Source organism: Oryzias latipes, chromosome 21, assembly GCF_053564925.1.
Source record: "Oryzias latipes strain Hd-rR chromosome 21, Olatipes_Hd-rR_3.1".
Classification (NCBI taxonomy): domain Eukaryota; kingdom Metazoa; phylum Chordata; class Actinopteri; order Beloniformes; family Adrianichthyidae; genus Oryzias; species Oryzias latipes.
In genome coordinates, this window is record NC_136257.1 from 4636479 (window position 1) to 4657383 (window position 20905).

The following is a 20905-nucleotide window of genomic DNA, read 5'->3' on the forward strand; positions in this document are numbered from 1 at the left end:
CCCTTCTGGGTTAAACTTTTATTCTAATCTTTACTGCTACTTATCTGAAAATGGAGGTAAAGTTTTCCAGTGACGTTTTTTTTTTTCTAATTAACTCTTCAGTGGCCACAGTAAAGAACAGCAGGGGTATGATGGAGCCACATAGATCGCAAATTTCTTTGTGGCTCAATGAAAACTGTGTTTGCATGTTTTCACTGGAGGTCAGCCTAAATGTTTACCTTTGTGCTCTTTCTTTAAAATGTTAAGAGGAAAGTACCAAAAGAGCAGGACTGTTGCAAATTTTGTGTTTGACTTGGGTGCAAAAAAAAGAAAAATCCATCAACAAGCCTCCTATCTCCGCTTTAGCCTGGGATCTCCTGGGCTCACATGGCTATGTTCGGCACGGATGTCAGCCGGCGTCACCGCTGCTTCTCAGACTCCCTGCTTCACTGCAGCTTAGATGTCCTAATCCTCATTTAGCTGTTCTTCTCCCTGACTTCACTCAAACTCTTTAGCACCAATTACAGAAAACATGAAATGTTCATGTTTGTGCGGCTTTTCTGAACCTATTTCCCCCTCGCCTTAAGGAAATAGACACCAATATGTACAGGGGAAGTCACTGCATGAAGTGAAATTGAAAAACTTTGAGAAAACTTTGCATGAAAGGTCAAACGTTTCTCGCACAGGGTGCTTTTTATTGAAAATCTCGAATCGGTGTGTCTTGAAAAATCAACTTCCACGTTGTGCTCTGTGCATTTATGCGCTTAATTCTCTTTTTCCTTCGCTTCTTACGAGGAGATAAGAAGTGTGATCCAGCTTACGGGGCCAGCTGAGAGGCCATATGGACATGTAAAGAAAAGATCAGGAGCACCACCTGGAAGGATAAAAAAAAAAAGTGGTAACTTTCTTTCCATCTGGACTGTTGCAGATCCACTTCACCTGTTGAGTAAATAAACACCACATGGTTCAGCTTTTCCTGTTATTATGCATTATTGGCTAAGTTTATTGTTTTATTCTTTTACTTTCCAGGGGAGAATTCGCCAACGGGTATCCACAGGTGTTCTTATCAGTGATGAAAAACAGTGGATGGCCGGATTTAAGCATCCCTTCCTGCTAATTTCCCTGTATCCCATAATCCATTTCATCAGAAGCAGCACATTTCAGTAAATCTCTCGTTGGGGATCTGTGTCATTGTGGTTGTGTTGAACATAAATGCGGCTTCTTTGTCTGAAAGGAGGGTAGAAAAAGAAAAAATTAAAGTCAAACATCCTTCATTTGTACGTCATCTAACGGTATTTCTTCTGTTTATGTTTTTTTAAAGGGAGGGGGGTACCTTATTTTTGCAAAACTACACATTTGCATTTTGTTCTTTTTTGTCCTCTCACTTTTATCAAATGATTGATTCCTTTTGTCGTGCTGCTGTATTTACTCTTCTTGTCAAACTCATCACCTTCCTGGCTACCTCTTACCCTCCTTCCCTGACACCCTCCGCTCTAAATGATAGGCTGATCTGTGGCATGACGCACATGGCGCTGTCTCCTGAGGGGCTTTTGCGCACACAAGCATTTAAAAAGCCTCTGTGAGTGGCCTGGTGTGCAGACACAAGCGCCGGGCAGGTATTTACATCGCCAGATAACTGACACCGCAGGATTACCCCATCAGCTGCTCTGCTGTTTGCAGCAGAGACTGTGCATTCTTGTGCAGAAACCTCCTTTGTTGTCGTTATGAATAGATGATCCTGAAATAGTCGATGTGTATTAAAGCTTTCTTGCATTCGAGAAAATTAATTTGCAGTTTTAGCTGCAAAATGGCTTTTGCTCATTGTTACAATATTAATGTGACACCCTTTTTTCCTCTGTATCAAAACCTTCATGTCTGCAAAAGTGCCCTATATGTAATTGTCCCTTAATGCCTCTAGCTTTTTACTGACACTTTTCTGAGAGTTACTCAATATTTCCAATTTCTCTGACTCCTTTCATCGTTACACCCGACTCACAAAGTAGCCGTTTCTATTTTAATCCTCTAAAACAATATAAACTGTGTCTGTATAAATATGTATGTATGTACGTATGTATATATATGTGTATGTGTGTGTGTATAAAATGGCAAACAATATTAAATATTACAGCTATTCATCCATACAGTTTTGAGCCAAATTCAAATTAATTTTATTTCTACAGCGCCTTTCGTGATAAAAAGAGCAGCTCATGGTGCTGTAAATAAAAACAAATTTTCCAATTCCCACACATGCAATAAAATACTAGAATAAGCCCCTCATAATAAAATACATAAATAAAAGAGAAATTATTATAAAAAGCTAAAGAAGGGAGAACCCACAGAGGCAGACACCAGCTTGGACAAGGAAAAGGAAGACATACATGAATCTGTTTGTTCACATGGATGCATCAGAATGGAGCGGAGCAGGGAGCTTGTGGCCCGCCCAGTGTGTTTTCTATATCCCAAATACAATCTTCTTCAGACTTTGATCAAATTTGAATAAAGAAATACTCAGAAATGCAATTTTAAGCTTCATTTTCTCAACGTGTGTCCTCCATCTTCAGAAAAATGTCACAAGAACATGTTAAAAACACTATTTTCATTGGTGCGCCTTCAACTCGTGACAAAATACTGATTTCCTTTAGTGTCTGTTACAGTATGCTACAAAAACAACAGCCTACTACCATTATTTTTATTACTGTTACACAGGTATAATTAGAACCCTGTGAATGCATTTATTAAAAGAATAAACACGTAGAAACATTATTAGCACGGATGAGCGCCATTTGAGGATGACGTCCACATGAGCGTCCTAACATCTCCCAGTGTTATTTGCTGATGTGTGAGTGAGAGATCCATGAGGCCCTCATCTCTGAAACTGTTTGTTTGAGGAGAACTGGACCTCCTGGATGATAGCTTGACGCACAAGCTCACGAGGACAGCCTCTGCCTGCCAAAGACAGCAGACTTAGACAGATCAGCGTTAATTGCTAATGAAAAATGAAACCACTGTGCTCCAAAACACACAAACACAAATGACTAGACAAAGGAACTTTTCACAGACTCTTTGAGTTCATAAATATCAGGGGGGAAAAGCAACGGATGTATGGTTATTCTTTAAAAGAACTTTTAGAGTATGGTTACAACAGAATCTTTGGGAATTTTAAGTTTTACGCATTATTGCAAACAATTACAAATAAAATTATGAATGTGTATTGCCTGGCGTTCCAAAGAAATCATATAAACATGGCTAAAAACATTTAGGTTTAGCGCTTTTAACCCTTTAACACTGAAGATTTGATTTGATTTGAAATGGTTTATTTCAAGCAATCAAATGAGAATAATACACAAAAAACATTACAATCATCAGTTATACATTCATACAATGACGTGTCAAACTTAGGATAATTACACATAAAACCAGAGATTGCTTGAAGGGGAATGGAAGGAAGTGAATTTATATAAACGCACCCCTGTTCTACCGTAACCAAACATGATTTATCATTATCCGGTTCCTAACTTGTATCAGACAGAATTAAGAATCCTTAGGTATCAATAAAGCACAAGAAAAAGATGAATTACTTAATTATTAAGTTAAAAATAGCCATAAGTATTTTGGAAATCAACATGGCAAATGCAAATCAGTTATCTTAAATATGTGCACATTATGATAAAAAAATAACACTATATCAGAAAAATAGACATAACGCTGTTTCAAAACTCTTCATAGCATAAATTGATCAAGTATCAAAAGTTAAAAATATGTGCAAATTATGTTTCATTAGGAAAATCGTGAATCAATTTTTGGAGCAACTGAAGTGATATAATTAGAAATATTTATTTTAACCATCTTCCATAATTGCTTAAGCTTTTTTTTACCATAATAAGGTAATGCTTTGAAAAGATGACGCAGAATTTACACACGTAAACAATCTTCGACTGTTTACATGACGTCAACGTCAATCAGCTGGTTTCTGACACGGAGAAAACTGGCTTTCAAACCAGCTTTGCTACTAACCTACTGACGTAAGGGGTTGGATAGTGGCTCAGAGTTGCTTTTTCTCTGCGAAACAATCAGCAGATTTATGTTGATAGTGTATTGGAATTACCTTAATTGCGAAAAAGGTTGAAAAGTTACGATAGTCGAAAGAAATAAAGGGTTAGAGGCGTTCATTCACCCAAGTATTATCTGATGCGTGTTTGGTGTTCGTGTTGTATGGACAAAGAAAATCCTTGGTAACTCTTTCCCTGTCATTTTTGGCTTGTTTATTAGTTTTAAGTCCCCGGCTGATCCAGAATCCAGTGGTGAGAAGTTCCATCCCCACCCCTTGCAAAAGGAATCCGAAACGTCAGTTGTGTGAGAAGCTAAGCCTGTACACATGCTGTGTACTGGGACATCACAAACCTAGCAATGCAGAGGAGGTTTCAGTTTTAAAAAAAGAAAAAAGAATCCCTAACCTGTGAAATGACAATGCTGCAAACTGCCAAACCATGGCGGTTTGAAGAGGTCTGGCAACAAGAAGCATCAACCTAATGTCTCAAACCTTTTGCACAATCAAACCAGAACCCCACATGAGGTAGTCTGAAAAGAGGAAACTAGTGGCAAACTTTAGAACACTGAACCAAATTTCATTAGTCATCGTGTCTTGTTTTCTCCCACGAGTTAATGTCTGGTTCTTACATGATGTGTCTGGCTTCCTTGGCGCAGCCCTGAAAAATCCTTTCCTCTATGCCCAGCTTCTTGAGTTCAAGTACTTATCAGATGCACTTGAACTCAAGAGGCTATAAGTAAGCGTGCAAGCTCCTTGCAACCAGGCAGCAGTCCAAAACCTTCTTTTATTTGGGACAGCAATAAACCAAAAGTCATTTGTTTGATCTCTGCATGGGCCTGTTCACTGCAGGGATCGAAAGATGTAAACAATCTTGATACAGAGGTTCATCTTTCTGTTGGGATCTCGGTTAGCACTGTGTAACCAAATACTTTCCTCTGGGCCAATTCTTTGAAAACAGGGTCCCATTTTGGAAAATACTTTTCCAAACTTTTTGGATGATGTCCATACAAGTAGGAAAGATCTCAAGCAACTGGCAGGTGTGGTAAGATAAAATGTGTTCTTGGTTGAGGTAGGAAGTAGAGACTTTGTTGCCTCCTTTGGGGATGTTTAGGGGGCAGAGAAATAAAAATCTGTTGGAACTGTAGAACAGACAAGTGGCTGTAGATAAGATGGGCTTCCAGGAGACATGGTTACTCAAATGAATTGGTTAGTTCAAAATGGGCCCAAGTCCAATAGGTTTTTTTTCCAGGAAATGATTGTCACCCTTGTGCTTTCCTAGGCACTTTAACATTGGGAGTTGGGTCATCTAGACCCACTAGACAGTGCGCTGAACCTTTTTTCTTCAATGATTTGTGATCTTCACTGGTGTCCATGGATTACATGAAATCTTTCCACCTTTATCCACCTTTGTCATGGTAGGGAAAACACGTCAATGGAAGGGTGGGGTCATCTAAGATAGTACAAGGGTTAATTGCATAGCTTAAAGGGAGACTACACCAAATGATTAACACTTTACCCAGATTTATCACCAGTTCATAGCTTACAAATGCTATAATATGAAGCACCTGACTTTTATCATTTCAGAGGACTAGCAAACTAAATTCTCTGGACTTGGGCCCTTCTTGAATTAAACAAGGGTGCTGCCATATTGGATAACTAGTGCTGCCATCTATGGGATAAAGCAAAACCCATGCAAGAGAGGCCCAGGTCCAGGAATATTGCACTTGATGCATTTCAAATGTCAAGCATAGTCAATACATTACAACAGACTTGGGACTTTTTTGCACATAATCAGATAGCTTTTGCCTTGAAGACCATAGAACATATAATTTCTCTATTTTAAAAAATTGTGGACCAGGGCCCCTTTTGAACTAACCGATTCAATTGACCGTATAACAGAACTGGACCGAATGAGAATAACGTCACCCATGGAAAATGACTTACTTCCAGTTCCAACTGAATGAAGTCGCCATTTTTACGTGATACCGATGTCCCCGTGTTGGAACCAGAAATCCTTTGTGAACAGTGATTGGTCCGAGTTTGTGTGAGTCAATGTTTCCACGGCAACCACTCTCACTGATCAGGTGTGAGCTAGTTGGAAGTCTACTACCACTTGAACCCAGGCTAGGGAGAATCTGTCAATCGCTTTGAACGTTTAATGTAATACCAAATACTTTTATGGAGGCATCTCATTGGCCAGTTCGAAACTTGAACCATTTGCACTACAGAAAATGGTAAATGGCCTATGCTTGTATGTCGCTTTTTTACCTTCCTCAAAGGCCCAAAGCGCTGTAACCCTTGTGCTATCCTAAGCACTTTAACATTGGGAGTTGGGTCATCTAGACCCACTAGACAGTGCTCTGAACCTTTTTTCTTCAATGATTTGTGATCTTCACTGGTGTCCATGGATTACATGAAATTTTTCCACCTTTATCCACCTTTGTCATGGTAGGGAGAACACGTCAATGCAAGGGTGGGGTCATCTAAGATAGCACAAGGGTTAAAGTCACAATCCCATTATGATTGGATTGTGACTGCAGGTCATCCCCTTTATGACCTGCCTTAGTTTAGTTCTTCATGTTGTTCATTCGTGTGAGCAGCTGCTGCTTTTATGAGATTTTCCCTAAACGTCTAAAATCACATTACCATTCATGTGTTCAATGGGCTGGTGCATTCTGGTACAGGAGGTTACTCACTCACAAGAAAAGGGTAAACACTGCGCTTAGTCTAAAATACCTAAATTCATTTGGAAATAAAGTTAAAGCTTCTTTGGATCCAACAAGAATCAATGGATCTTTGATTTAATGCACCATCAGAGCAAATTACCATTTGTAGTTACATTAAATTCCTAAATAGAACACGTGGAAATGTGATAACGCTTCAGTATGTAAAAGAACTGAGGTCACGTCTCTTCAAACCACTCATTTCTATGTAAACTGAGTCACCCCCCTCATGCAGTGATGCTTCTCAGGTAAATTCTGCATGTGTCATGATTGCCTACACACAGGAAATGCAACACGAGCAAAACACAAGTGAAAAGTCAAACAGACAAAGTCAAAGATGAAGTGAGTGGAAGGCAAGCTGAGTGGGCTGTGCGGTTTTTTTTCTTGAAAGCGTGCTTCAAAAAACATGGGGTGACCTTTTAGCTGGGACACTTTGCATAATTTGTGAATCTCTTTTGCATGGCAGAGTGGTCGTTGCGGGTGGAGTGGGTGTTTTCTGTCACACACCACCTCTTCTGAATTCAACCACTGCAACCTAAAGGGACTTTTATTTTGTAGGTTTCCACAAAAAGTGTAGGTCAGGATTCTTTCAAGGAATTTCACAAGGTGAGGTGTAACTTTTTTATTTCCAGTTTGCACAGCTGCATTGGAAACAAATAAATGTTTTAAACACGGTGTTTGCTTGGGAAAAAAATATCACCCCTTTAGAGGACTTTTTAAAGTAAGTTACAAGTTGCAAGTTTGCTACCATAACAGAATCAAAAATGAGTCTTATCCGTCTGAAACGTTAAGAAGGTTTCATCTTTCAAGAACTACAAATAAAAACCCATTAGGAACGTGTTTTTACTTTTACTTACTTACTTTTTAACCCTTGTGCTATCTTAGATGACCCCACCCTTACTTTGACGTGTTCTTCCTACCATGACAAAGGTGGATAAAAGTGGAATGATTTCATGTAATCCATGGACACCAGTGAAGATCACAAATCATTGAAGAAAAAAAGGTTCAGAGCACTGTCTAGTGGGACTAGATGACCCAACTCCCAACGTTAAAGTGCCTAGGATAGCACAAGGGTTACTTGAATCCACCAACAGTTATAGAGCTTTACTTGTTTCAAACACCTGCGTTTTCATGTATAACAGGAACAGCAAAAAGCAAATTAGCAAGAGCATCAATTGACACGACTCACAAGATCAACTTTGTTTGATATGTCCATGGTGTGACAAAAAGAAAAAAAGAAAAAGGGGGAAGTAAAGTGAACAAAGTGAAGCGAAACTGGCAAACCACAGTGCTGTACACACCCACCACTGAAGTCCCTCCTACGTCTTCTTGCTTTCAGAAGTGCAGAAGATCCCACAAAATGTAGGCAGTGTAGAAGTTTAACTTAATGCTTTGTTGTTTGTCAATAGAACAACTATATTTATGTCATGCACAACACATTTTTTAGAGAAAGGTGTGCACCTTGGAGATAAAAAAAAAGTCCCCAAAATACCCTGAATTCCTATTGCAGGTATGTTTCAAAACACTCTAAAAAGAAAAAAGTTGATCCAACTTATTTGAATCACTTCAATTGGTAACACGTAATTGAATTAGGTTTATTCAACTTAATTTTTTATGTCTATCCAACTCAATAATATGTTGATCTAACTTACATTTTTTTCTTCCATTTTGTTTGTACAACTTAAATTGACACATTTTTCTAACGTTTCAACCAATGGGCCTTGTAATCTCCATATCAAAGACATGAATGACCCAGCAATGTCTCACATTACAGAGTTCACGTGTCGTGAACTCTGTCTTTAATATTGGGACACACGGTGTTTTACCGTACAAGGGGGTTGGTTGGTCATCATCCTCTCCCAAACTCCAACTCGTGCAGAAAGAAATGAACATAACAGTTTAAATTAACAGAGTAAAACAGCTAGACAACAAAACACAAGGACAAAAACTCACACTTAAACCCCAATCCGCCTAGACAGGCAAAGAAAATAGTATCCCACAATTCCTTGCGCTGCCTTACGTTGTGACATCATGACGTATTGACAGCTTCACACCAAAGTTACACCAACTTAATTGAATTAAGTCGATTGAAAGTAAAATAACTATGTCAGACAACTACCGTACGTGCTATTTTTAAGTTGGCTGAACTTAAAAGAATAGATTTATTTTCACCAAACTAAATGATTAAGATCAATGTAAAAAAGTTTATCATTCCAACTACAGCCCAAATACTCCTTTTAGAGTGAATGAGGAAACTAAGCAGCTGCTGTCCAAATGCAAGCAGCAACAGTTCCTCATGTAGACTCACTGGTTCACTTTTGACTTTTTAGGGGGCGGAGCACATTTTAATTAGTTTGAAAATATGAGGGGTTTTTTTCCTCAGTCATTAATACCCTTTTTTAAACCTAATATGTGATTTTTGGAACATTAGAAAATGGCTTTGCCCTCAATTTTGACCTTGAAAAACACTCAAGTAAAATTTTGCGTACCTTAGGAGCCATTTTGCCGGCTGAAATGTTCCACAAACAATGTAGTAAAGCAAATTGGGACTTGTTCCAAAATTTAAGGTAAAATTCTCAAAAATCCTTAAAATTCTGGATTACTTTAGAATGATCTAATAAAACTGCAAAAGCATTTTATAAACAGTCACTGGGGTCATCATCATGAATATTAGAATCCCCTAATACTATAATTTGATCAGAATCTAAAACAATAGTCGATAGGAAGTCGGAAAAGTCAGTTAAAAATTCTGAATACGGGCCGGGGGGGGGGTAAATAATTATCTGCTTGGGTGATTTATAGACAATATGATGCTTTCAAAGGAGTTATAAACATGCTTGACCTTAGGGCTGAGAAGTTAGCTAGACTGTGAAATTACTTTGAGTACAACTCCAGATCCATATCACATGTTTTTTTAATCATAATATTATTACCCTTCACATTTATTACTCCACACCCCCTAAATGTTTTTACCAAAAAAACTGTAAGCATTGAAACTACGGTCAGTATAATCCCCTATAGTCTACCAGAATGCAACATGTGCTGAAAAGCATGGAAGTAAAAATACATGCCTATAACTAATACCTTAAAATAAGTTAATAAAACGAATTGTGCATTTAATAGATCTTTAATAGACCAAAACTTTGCTTTCTTGCACAGGTAAAAAAATTCAAGAACTTAGATATTTTTCTAAACAAAACTTTATAGTGTTATTTTTTATATATTAACATAAATATATGACTGTTTATTAAAGTTGTTGGAACTTACCGGTATATTTTTTTTTTAAAAAGCTTTTACATAGAAAAGGTGCTAAACAAAAAGCACCTATGATTTAAAAACACTTTTAAATGGACTTATATGAAGAAGAAAGGAAAATGTCGTAGGACAAGTAAAAATTATTGATACTTACCTAAAACTATATATTATTTGGGTCTGATAATAGTCATTAAAATATGTACATAAATGCCCAATCTATTATATATAAAACCAAATTATTATGTACATGCAAATAAGTGTAATAATATGCTGGTCATTTAAATAAATAGCTTGTTTTTTTTAAGTTTAAACACTAAGTTTTCAGGAAATTTTTCAAAAATATCTCTACAGTCTGAGGGCCACTGGATGCTTTCTGTTTCTCTTCCTGCCTGCAGAAGTGGCGCGCGCGCAGCAGTGAGCGCGAGGCAGCCCCGCGAGCACCAGCCCGGTAGAGGGAAACATCACGTGGTGACACATCTCTACGACTGACGTCACCGTCCCCATCTCCAAGCAACCCCTCCATCAGCACTCGCGTCACCGTGCGCTCGAGCCGAGCTGTTGCCCGGCAACCCCGGCCTCGCGCTCGGGTCCGGCCTTGCCTTGCACCCAGCTCGGAGCTCTGACGCGGGTGTGACGTTAATAAGGTGGGTATCAATTTGTTATGGTGGAGGGAGGGAGAGTGAGGGAGGAGTTCCCCCTGCGAGTGCCGAAGCCCTCTGCTCTGCATTCCGCCAGAGCTCACAGGCGCACCGGTCACAGCTCGGCTCCGGGACGAAAGTCCGCTTTCAGGTCGAGGAAAAAGTGGCCGTTTTCCCCCGCTTTGGTGCGTTTGCGAGTCCCGTTCCCCGGTGGAATGCTTTACTTTTCGTCCTGCAGCTGTCTGAAGAGCGAGAGAAGGCGGTTTATGTCTTTTTAAGGTAAGACCAATGATAGAAATCGCACATTTTTACGTTTTTTTAACAGTAAAATAGAACTATTCCGTTTTTATCGAAGCTTTTATCTTTTTATTGCACTCCAGACTTTCATTTCCTTTACTTTATAGGTTTATATCGTCTTTATGGATACTTTTATTAACAAAAAATAGTTTTTTAAACATTCAGACCAAATACTTTTATTTTGAAATGTCTATTTTTACTAGCCCTTTTGCCAGTATAAAATACAGAAAGCTGGTTTAGAACATATATTTTTAAATTGCTTAACAACTTCACATACTTTTTTAAATGTAATATTAAAAATGCACCTGTGTTTTTGTGTGCAGGAAGAAGCTTTTCTTTGTAAATCACACTGCAGCTGAGCGAGGCTGCACCATGGTGATCATGACAGAAACCAGCGGGGGTTCGCAGCCCAGCCCTGCCCAGCGCAGGCCCCTGCAGGTCGGCTTCTATGAGATCATTCGCACCCTGGGAAAAGGAAACTTTGCGGTGGTGAAGCTGGCCAAACACAAAGTCACCAAAACCCAGGTCCGCAGTCATCCCTGCAGCAGCTGGAGGATGCATTTTATTTACCTTTTTACTTAAATGCTAACTTTCCTTTTTATTTATTTTTTTAGGTGGCAATAAAAATTATTGATAAGACCCGCCTGAGTCCTTCCAACCTGGAAAAGATTTACAGAGAAGTGCAGATCATGAAGCTGCTGAACCACCCACACATCATCAAACTCTACCAGGTGTGTACTTTTTCTTTTTGTTTGCTCTTCCCCGTCGGCGCGCAGACGCGTCACTGCAGACTGTGCGCCGGTGGGTGCAACGCTGTGCACATTTGGTGCATTACAAAAGCCTTACGCAGATGCAGATGTTACTGCAGATGCAGGGCTGCAGCTGGAGGACAGAAGTGAGGGGTCGGTCGCTGTCTAAAGTGCTTTTTCAACCAGCATGTGAGGAGCCGCTGGTTCCCAGGGTATTGCGAATCATAAGTACAGCATTAGTGCAATCCCTTCTGACCTCTGCATGTGTGTGTTATTAAACGAGAGCTGTTCTGGACGCTAATCGCTGGTGCAAACGAGGCTTTTTCTGTTAAGTGTGAGATTGTCAAAATTATCCACACACAAAAAAAATAATAAATGATGGGGGGGGGGACAGTCCAGCCAATGCTGATGGAAGACGGATTGTTAAAATGTTAATCCCAATTAGCACCTGGCAAAGCCGAGTGCAATGTGTCTGTGCGTCACGTGAAGCCGCCCCTCACAAAGCGCCGCTTTGCTCCTAATCAAATTGAAGACTTAGTGGGAAGAATCCGCTTTTTTCCCACTCGGCTGACCTTGCGGGCACTCCGGCACGCGTCTGGCAACAAGCTGACGCCCACACAAACATACAAACAAACAAACACACAGCGCCCTTCCTATTGGCCCCTTTTCTCTCTTATTGTCTGGGCTTTTCCGCCCCTTTGTTTGTGGCGTTCCTTCCTGTTCTGCTCCGCCGAGCGGAGCATACCGTAACTCTTCAGCAATGATACTGATTCTGTAGTGGCACCAGTCATATTTAAACTGAAGGGAATCCGATGGAATTGCGGTGATAAATGTGCAAAAGTGTAGTTTTAACAAATTTATAGTGAAATAAATAACAAACTTTTATTTTGGATAAACATTTCCTTCAGCTGCACAGCCTCGTTGCTGCATTTCACCTCACTGCCCGGATGTTTTGTGCATTAAAAACACTCCCATCCTCTTTGGATCTATTGTCAAAGTTTTCCCAGTGATCTTATCATTAGGAATTATACTGTCAAAATCCAAAAACCTGTGCGGTTTCCTTGGACTTAGTTTCTGCGGAGCGGCAGTAATCCGCCTCCGGGTTTCGGCTCCATCTGCCCCCAGAGCTGCCAACGGGCGGCATCAGCCCGGTGGCAGGGTCACAACCTCTTACTGCCCGTTTCCTCCCTGAGGTCGCCTGGGGTCACGCCCGTCAGCTGAAGAGCGTTTGATCTTCCTTTACTCCAGAACTGAATTGTGGTACAAATGGATTGAGAAGATCTTATGATAGGGTCAGAGGCGGGCTGGACGTCTTGTCCTCCCTGAAAGCTGAACTCCAGCTTCAGGAGGCCCGGCGGCTTCAAGCCGTGACGTTAGCGGAGAGTCGCTCTACCCCACAGACTGTGAGAAAAACTCTTTAGAATGTTCTCTGTTTTCTTTTTTTTTATCTAAAAGGCCTACAGGCAAAACAAACACAAACAGCTTCTCATTCAGTTCAGCTCTGGCCTGAAGTTTTATCCTCAAAGATCTTTGTCAGGAAATGAAAACTGTTGCAATGTTACCGACACATCTCCAGGGAAACTCAGCCCTTCTGAAGCCTCAAGACTTCAACGAAAAACTTTGTTTTTAACATGTTCTTGTGACATTTTTCCTAACAATGGAGGACAAAAATTGATCTTTAAATTGCATTTCTGAGGATTTCTTTACTCGAATTACTGTAAATCAGGAGCAGAGGGAAAAAAATGCTGTTTCCTATTTGTGACGTAGAAAATACGCTTGGCAGAAACTCTTCAGAAACTATGTCCCAGAAAATCAAACAGGGTTTTTGATTTGGGCTAAAAAAGACAATCATTTTGAATCATGACGTGCATTAAGAGGTTTAGGGGAATTATGAAACAACACCACACTAAACGGAAAGTCTGGATGGAACAAGGGTATTTATAAAAACACGACGGAAAAGCTGTCCCATGTCTTCAACATGTGCGTTCTCACCCCCCCAGCTGAGTCAGCAGGTCTAAACTTCCCCTTTTTTTTTTTTTTTTTGCTCTTCTTGTTATTTTAGGTCATGGAGACCAAAGACATGCTGTACATTGTGACGGAATATGCAAAGAACGGAGAGATGTTTGGTGAGTGACCGTGGAATGTTTGTCCGGATGGGAACCCCCCCTCTCCCCCGCCCCCTCCTAAGCTAACCCGCGCTCTCCCCACCTCAGACTACCTGACCTCAAACGGCCGCATGAGCGAAGATGAAGCTCGGACGAAGTTCTGGCAGATTCTGACAGCGGTGGACTACTGCCATCGGCACCACATCGTCCACCGCGACCTGAAGACGGAGAACCTGCTGCTGGATGGCAACATGAACATCAAGCTGGCTGGTAGGTCGTTCTCCCCTGAAAACAGCGGCGCCGGAGAACAGGCTCTACTTTAGTCAACATTGTTCTTCTGCTGGCTAATTAAATTCCAGGATTTCCCAAATTGCTGCCATGGGTAATCGCAAACGGCACCAAACTGGAAGCCTCCCAGTCATCAGAGCAGGAAACAACTCTTTTACATTACCGCTCTTTCGACTGTTGAGGCATCCGAATGAGGGAAAGAAAACAACAGAAAAGGCGCATTAACCCTTGTGCTATCTTAGATGACCCCCCCCCCCTTATATTGACGTGTTCTCCCTACCATGACAAAGGTGGATAAAGGTGGAAAGATTTCATGTAATCCATGGACACCAGTGAAGATCACAAATCATTGAAGAAAAAAGGTTCAGAGCACTGTCTAGTGGGTCTAGATGACCCAACTCCCAACGTTAAAGTGCCTAGGATAGCACAAGGGTTACGCGAGACAAAAGAGTCAGAGATCAGACGTTATTACCTGCGTTCACAGTAACTCTAGAGCTTTTTTAGTGCGGAAAATACGTCACGGTCATTGGCATGAAATGAAGTCGAGTGTGTCTCTGTGTGGCAGACTTTGGATTTGGAAACTTCTACAACGCGGGGGAGCCTCTGTCCACGTGGTGTGGCAGCCCGCCTTACGCCGCGCCCGAAGTCTTCGAGGGGAAAGAGTATGAGGGACCTCAGCTGGACATCTGGGTAAAAGCAGATCACATCCAGAGAAAATACCAACGGACGAGCTCATGTGTTTGTGGCTAACCGTCGTCCCGCTTTGGTCCTTTCAGAGCCTCGGTGTGGTGCTTTACGTTCTGGTCTGCGGCTCTCTTCCGTTTGACGGCCCGAGCCTTCCCGCACTCAGGCAGAGAGTCACAGAGGGGCGTTTCAGGATTCCCTTCTTCATGTCTCAAGGTAACTATTGTCTTCACAAAGACACACGGCTGGGTTTGAACCCGAGGCTCATTAGCGGCTTCCGACTTTCAGACTGTGAAAACCTGATCCGGAAAATGCTGGTGGTGGACCCCGCCCGCAGAATCTCCGTGGCGCAGATCAAGCAGCACCGCTGGATGCTGGCGGACCCCGCCGCCGCCCACCAGACCCTCTGCCACTCCCTGACAGATTATAACTCCAACCTGGGGGACTACAGCGAGCCTGTGCTGGGCATCATGAACACGCTGGGCATTGACCGCCAGAGGACCATCGAGGTAGGCGGGGCTTGTGTAGGAAAACGGGTGGATGTATTCTGGCTCGGAATATTAACTGTGTGAAGTCCTGGAGATTCCCTCTGACGTTATGGATCTTTTGTCCTTGTTGGCAGTCCCTGCAGAGCAGCAGCTACAACCACTTCTCTGCGATCTATTATCTGCTGCTGGAGAGGGTCAGGGAGCATCGGGCGCAGCAGCTGAGCCGGCAGTGCGGGAGCTGGAGCCAGAGGCCGCGGAGCACCTCAGACTCCTCTGGGACAGAGGTCAGACCTCCGTCGGCGCCCTCAGACCTGCACTCCATCTTCACGGAGTGCCCTGTTTGAAGCCCGGACTGTTTTCCTTTTTAGGGGATCATGGAGATCTCAGACAGCTTCAGGAGCACGCCGTTCCCCGCCAAGAGCGCTCCTTCTGCTGCGTACTCCGAGGTGGAGTGTGACCAAGGAGGATTATTCCAGGTATTAGACTAATCCCACAGCTAACAATTTCTGTCTACGAACAGGGAAACACGTTTTCCTTGCGGTCTAAACTTTTTTTTTGCCTTTCCTCAGCGGGTGGTGTTCCCGGTGGAGGCCAGTTTGAACAGACTGCTCTGGAACCGCTCCATTTCCCCCAACAGCCTGCTGGAGACCAGCATCAGCGAGGAGGTGCGGCCCCGAGACCTAGTGGAGGAGGAGGCCACGCAAGCCTTCGGGCCCCTCCTCCCGCCCACCACCACGTCCCGCAGGCACACTCTGGCCGAGGTCTCCGCCCGCTTCCACCAGTGCAACCCTCCATGTCCGTTTGTCACAGACGCACCTTTGGGAGAACAGCTGGGAGTTGGGACTAAAAGGAGACGTTTTTCCTTTTCTCCTCCTGCAGGCATCGTGGTGAGTCCCTCCGACGGCGCCTCATCCGACAGCTGCCTGAAGTCCTCCTCCAGCCCCCCTCCCTCCTTACAAGCTGCCATCCGGGAGGTGTCGACGCTTCAGGCCCCCGATACCCGGAATGAAGCCCCGGCACCCACCGGAGCTCCTCTGACTCTGTCCTCCCACCTGCAGCCGCAGGGGCAGAGCAGCCTCCCATCTGCCAGCTTCCAGGAGGGCCGACGAGCTTCGGACACCTCCCTGACACAAGGTAACGGCAACAGGAGACGAAGCGCCTCACCGGCCGCCTCGTCTGGTCGCTCTGATGTGTAACGTTTATTTTCTGCATCTCCAGGACTCAAAGCGTTCCGCCAGCAGCTGAGGAAGAACACGCGCACCAAAGGGCTTCTGGGATTGAACAAGATCAAGGGTTTGACGAGACAAGTCGTTTCCCCTCCTTCCTGTAACCGTGGCAGCCGAGGTTCAATTGGCCCCGCCTTCTCGGAGCATCGCAGCATGCTGGAGGAGGTGCTGCACCAGCAAAGGTGAGGCTTGGATCAAGATTTATTTGACAAGAGGGATTTCATCCAGATGACATGAAATGTGGGATTGTTGTGTTTCCAGGATGCTGCAAATTCAGCACCAACCGCAGCCCCACGTCCAAGCCGCCCCGACGGGACCAACCCCCAATCCCCTCCTTTTCCTGACGCAGCAGAAGTCCCCCTCTCTTCCGTCCACCGCCATGTTTGCGTCCTCCTCCCTGTTCGATGCTCCTGGCCAACACAGCCAGCCCCCCCAGCCGGCATCGGGGGGCCTCCAGCACAGCCCCTGGCACCAAACCCTGGAGACGTCCTTCTCTGGCTCGTCCCTGTCCCCCGTGGCGTCGGCCGCTTACCTCCTAGAGGCCCGTTTGCACATCAGCCAGCAGCCCCGCCCTTACCCGTTCAGCAGCTTCCAGCAGCCGCAATCTGCCCCGCCCCTCGTCCCGTCCAAGACGGTCCTGTGGCCGACGGGTTCCGGCACAGATCCGAACATGCAGGAGCTCGCGGGCCTGACTGGCCAGCAGCAGCAGCTCAGCAGCTGTGTGATGGTGAAGTAAACCATCCGGCGATGCTTATAGGAAAAAACAAAAAAGACTCACGCCCCAGAAGACAACAAGGAAAAGGGGCCAAAGAAGAACTGATGCAAGTGAAAACACACTGAAGTACACACAGCAGTATGTGCACACATAGGTATGTGTTTGAGATCATATAAGCTAATGAAGAAGCAATAACCAAACTCCGGATGATGAACGTCGAGCATCTGGAGGAGCAATAACGGACTAGAAAACTCTGACGGACTCACTTGAATGAAACGAGAGCTGTTGCTGGTGGCTGTCTCTCACAGGTTCTATTGCTGTCTATGTTCATTTTTTTGTGTTTGTTTTTAAAAGCGATAAGCACCCCCACCTCCCACCCCTTTTTTTTTCATTTTTAAGTAGCTCCCAAGTGCTCAAAGTTTCGCTGTACATAAGACCAAAAACAACCTTTGATTTCCTGCTTCCTTCGCCTTTTCACAGACATTTCAGTGTAGCAGCGGAACATGCAGTGTGAGCTTACTGAAGGAGTTTGGATTCAAACTGTGACACTTATGTTTAGTATTTTCTTTTTTTTTTTGCTTTATTTGTAGCTATACACACACAAAAAGCTGCTTTTACCTCAGGCTGCATACAGACAGCCTCCTTCAGGCCAAACTGAGTGAAGGCAGGGTCCACCGGTTGCTAGAAGCACAATAGGTACTCGATCGAACCCTTCTTGGATCTTTTTTCCTCCTCTAGCTTTGTTTTTCCCCTTCATGTTAGCTGCTTTTACTACCTCCTCAGGCAACAAGGTCAACATGTTGAAGGTGTCACCACATCAGTTCAGGACTGAGATGAAAGCTGCGTTTCACGCAGGCAGAACAAAGACTGTTGGGAACTGTGCAATATCTGACATTAGAGAAATTGGGCTTTGACTAGAGGAGGATTTGCCTGAGGGATGTTTTTTCTTCTGGTTTCGTAGTGTTTTCTGATGCAAAAAAACCAAAACAAAGGTACTTTCCGACGTAACCGAGGAAAAAATCACTGTAGACTCAGAGAAAAGGCATCTGACAAATGCTTTCCTTCCTTTAGATTGATCGTTGCTCAATAACTAAGCAGAGGAATTTTGTTTGTTTCTTTTGTTTTTTTACCAAAGAGAAGGGTAACCCGTCAAAGACACTACTGACTTTTTACTTCACATGCTGTCTCAGGATGTAGCGCAGTTTAGCTTGTGAGCTCCTCCGCTTTACGAAAAGGTGGTTTATCTAGCTGTTACTGATAACCATGGCGGTATTTTTTTTTATCATTATTATTATTTTACTATAAACGAGGACGACAGGAAATAAAAAAAGGTCACAACAAAGCAATACCGCTTGCTGGTAGAAGCTAGAAACCGCGTGTCCGTGCAGCAGTTCGGGTGTCAGCATACATAAAGCGATGCAGTCCGCATGCTCATCTTTAGCATGTTATAGGAGCGCAGTATTTTTTGTTGTTGTTTTCGCAAATATGCAGTGTTGCATTTTTTTTTTCTGTCCCCCGAGCGTCTGGCGTTTTAGTGCAGCCACCTCCGACAACCGTGCCTTTATCCGAACAAACGTGTAGTCGGATTTCTCTGCAACTGATTGCAAAAAGTGAGGAAGAAAGAAAAAAAAGAAGGATGGTCAGCGCTACGGCTCGGTCTAATTCCCTATCCTTGTTTTTTTTACCTTGGAGCTTGCTGTGTAAACAGAAGCAAAGTCTGCACTTTATTTATGTTTCTGATGAGAATCGTTGGTTTGTGTTTCCTGTTTCCAAATCACGTCACTGTTGGAACACTAAGACTCTTGATGCAAATATGTACGGTGACCCTTTTGATAAACCTGTCGTGTTTTCTTATTTGTTACTTGACTGTGTTATCATAGACACGTCTTTGTGTGTGTGTGTGTGTGTGTGTGTGTGCGCGCAAATGTGTGTGAGTATGGAGCAGAAAAGGAGGCGGAGAATAGCTGTTTGTTTAAGAAAGATTGTTTATTTATGTGGCTATTTATTTGAATAAAGTTCACTTCCTAAACACTGCTGACTTTTTTTTCTTCTGTTGATTTTAGTTTGCATTTTACTCAAATTTATCCTTTGAAAAAGTGGCAGACACACTTAAAACGTCGCCTTTGTTTTGCTCAAAATTCCCACTCAGAAAATCAAATCAGTAAATTATAAAATTATGAAAAAAAGGCAAATTGCCGATGCTTACATTTTTGCCTAAGTAGGTAGATTTGTTTTTTTGCTCAAACTTGGAAGAAAGTAACCTAAGATTAAAGCCGCAAACGGCGTTGTATGGCGCTACCCCCCCCTCTTCCTACTTGCTACCCATTTTTGAAGTCATCTCACCTTTGCCCCTTCCACCTTAGTCAGAGCTGCATGTAACAAACTCATTTTATCTAAATGGCAGCTTCACTGTTTGTTTTATCTCCATAGCAACCATTTCCTTTTTTGGTCGCCTGGGGTTATCGAACATGTTAATAACATTTGCAGAAGAATTGGAAAAAGTAAATTTCCTTGGCAACGCAGGTTTTTTTGTTAACCACGCCCACATTCCTTATATGTTAATATTGTATGACCCAACAACTCATGTTATACATTTTATGCAACATTTAAGGGGAACGTCACTTTTGCGAGCTCGCCACGATAATAACCCTGTTCAAAGTTTACAATCCAACTAAATCTAACATTTTTTCCCAAGTAGCTTTCCAATGACGCTCAAGCAGTTAGGAAGCTATTGATGGGGGGGGGGGGGGGGGGGGGGGGGGTCAAGTTGCATTTTCTCACGTGGTCAAAGGTCATCGAAACTTTGGTTGTGGTTGTATACTTAACCTGGTGAGTTTGGCAGCTTGAAAGAATTGCAAAAATAAAAAAATGGTTCTTTCTGTCCGGGACTGCTATGCTGTTAAAAAACGAACAAGAAAACGTTCTCCACACTTAATTGGGTTGTAAGTTGATCTGTTTTAAGGAACTGATTAAAATTGCAAAATTTAAAATCACAGGAAAAGGAATTAGTTGTATCCCTACTTTGTCCTCTTCAATATCAAGGCACCATGTTGACGCAACAGCCACCTGTAGTAAAGCTAACGAGGAAGATGATGACGCACCGGGCCCGATGACCCTTCCTTCAGCGGACAGGATTCTGACGTTTGGCACAGAGGGACGTGTGACTCAAATGACGCCACTGCAGCAGAATCCAGGCTGTCCGCGGGCCAAGTGTACTCCGCCGCACCCATTCCACCCTTTCTGCTCGCTGATTATCTCCAGCTTGATAAGATTGAGAGAACGTCTGCAGAAACAGCTCGGCTTCTGCTGCTGCTGCACGAGCTTCTCAGTCACACCAGTGGCTCCTTGCGTTCTCAGACGCAGCAGATGTTTTTTTGCAGCCAGAGCTGGTTTTCGCGGAACTCACTTTCCCAGCTGCCATGAACGTATCGGCATGCTGTGTGACCTGGATCTTGTTTCAACTGGCAGCAGGCTCCCCGAGGAACAACATAAGGCGGCACACTGCCGGCCTCATGTACGACATCCGTTGCAGTGTTGGCATGCACTTCCACACATCATGCAACGCAATTAATACCAGCAAGAGCAAAGGTCAAACGAGCAGAGACCGCTGTCATCCGAGGTTACGAAGTTTCAACCGCCTTCAGGTTTACATCTAAACATATTTTGATGAGTATTTTAATGTCATTTTAACTATAAACTGAACAGATTAT

The 20905-nt window shown here is 43.1% G+C and overlaps 1 protein-coding gene and 1 long non-coding RNA gene across 3 annotated transcripts; both read left to right on the forward strand.

The window, feature by feature from the left end:
* Window positions 1–774: 774 nt before the first annotated feature.
* Window positions 775–2118, forward strand: LOC144988610 (uncharacterized). The gene is made up of 2 exons (XR_013652550.1): window positions 775–925; window positions 1009–2118. It is a non-coding gene; the product is annotated as an uncharacterized LOC144988610 (long non-coding RNA).
* An 8177-nt stretch (window positions 2119–10295) lies between these two features.
* On the forward strand, window positions 10296–19226 carry sik1 (salt-inducible kinase 1). 2 transcript variants are annotated; one of them, XM_078939096.1, is made up of 15 exons: window positions 10296–10649; window positions 10741–10922; window positions 11264–11465; window positions 11555–11671; window positions 13752–13815; window positions 13903–14064; window positions 14648–14772; window positions 14859–14982; window positions 15055–15275; window positions 15389–15538; window positions 15623–15730; window positions 15824–16049; window positions 16134–16388; window positions 16473–16662; window positions 16742–19226. In XM_078939096.1, exons 3-15 carry the CDS (start codon window positions 11313–11315, stop codon window positions 17214–17216), a joined length of 2370 nt encoding a protein of 789 aa, XP_078795222.1. In that variant the 5' UTR covers window positions 10296–10649; window positions 10741–10922; window positions 11264–11312; the 3' UTR covers window positions 17217–19226. The 2 variants fall into 2 exon arrangements, with proteins under 2 accessions (XP_078795222.1, XP_011487522.3); XM_011489220.4 differs by lacking the exon at window positions 10296–10649 and having other exon boundaries at window positions 10678–10922.
* Window positions 19227–20905: the final 1679 nt, after the last annotated feature.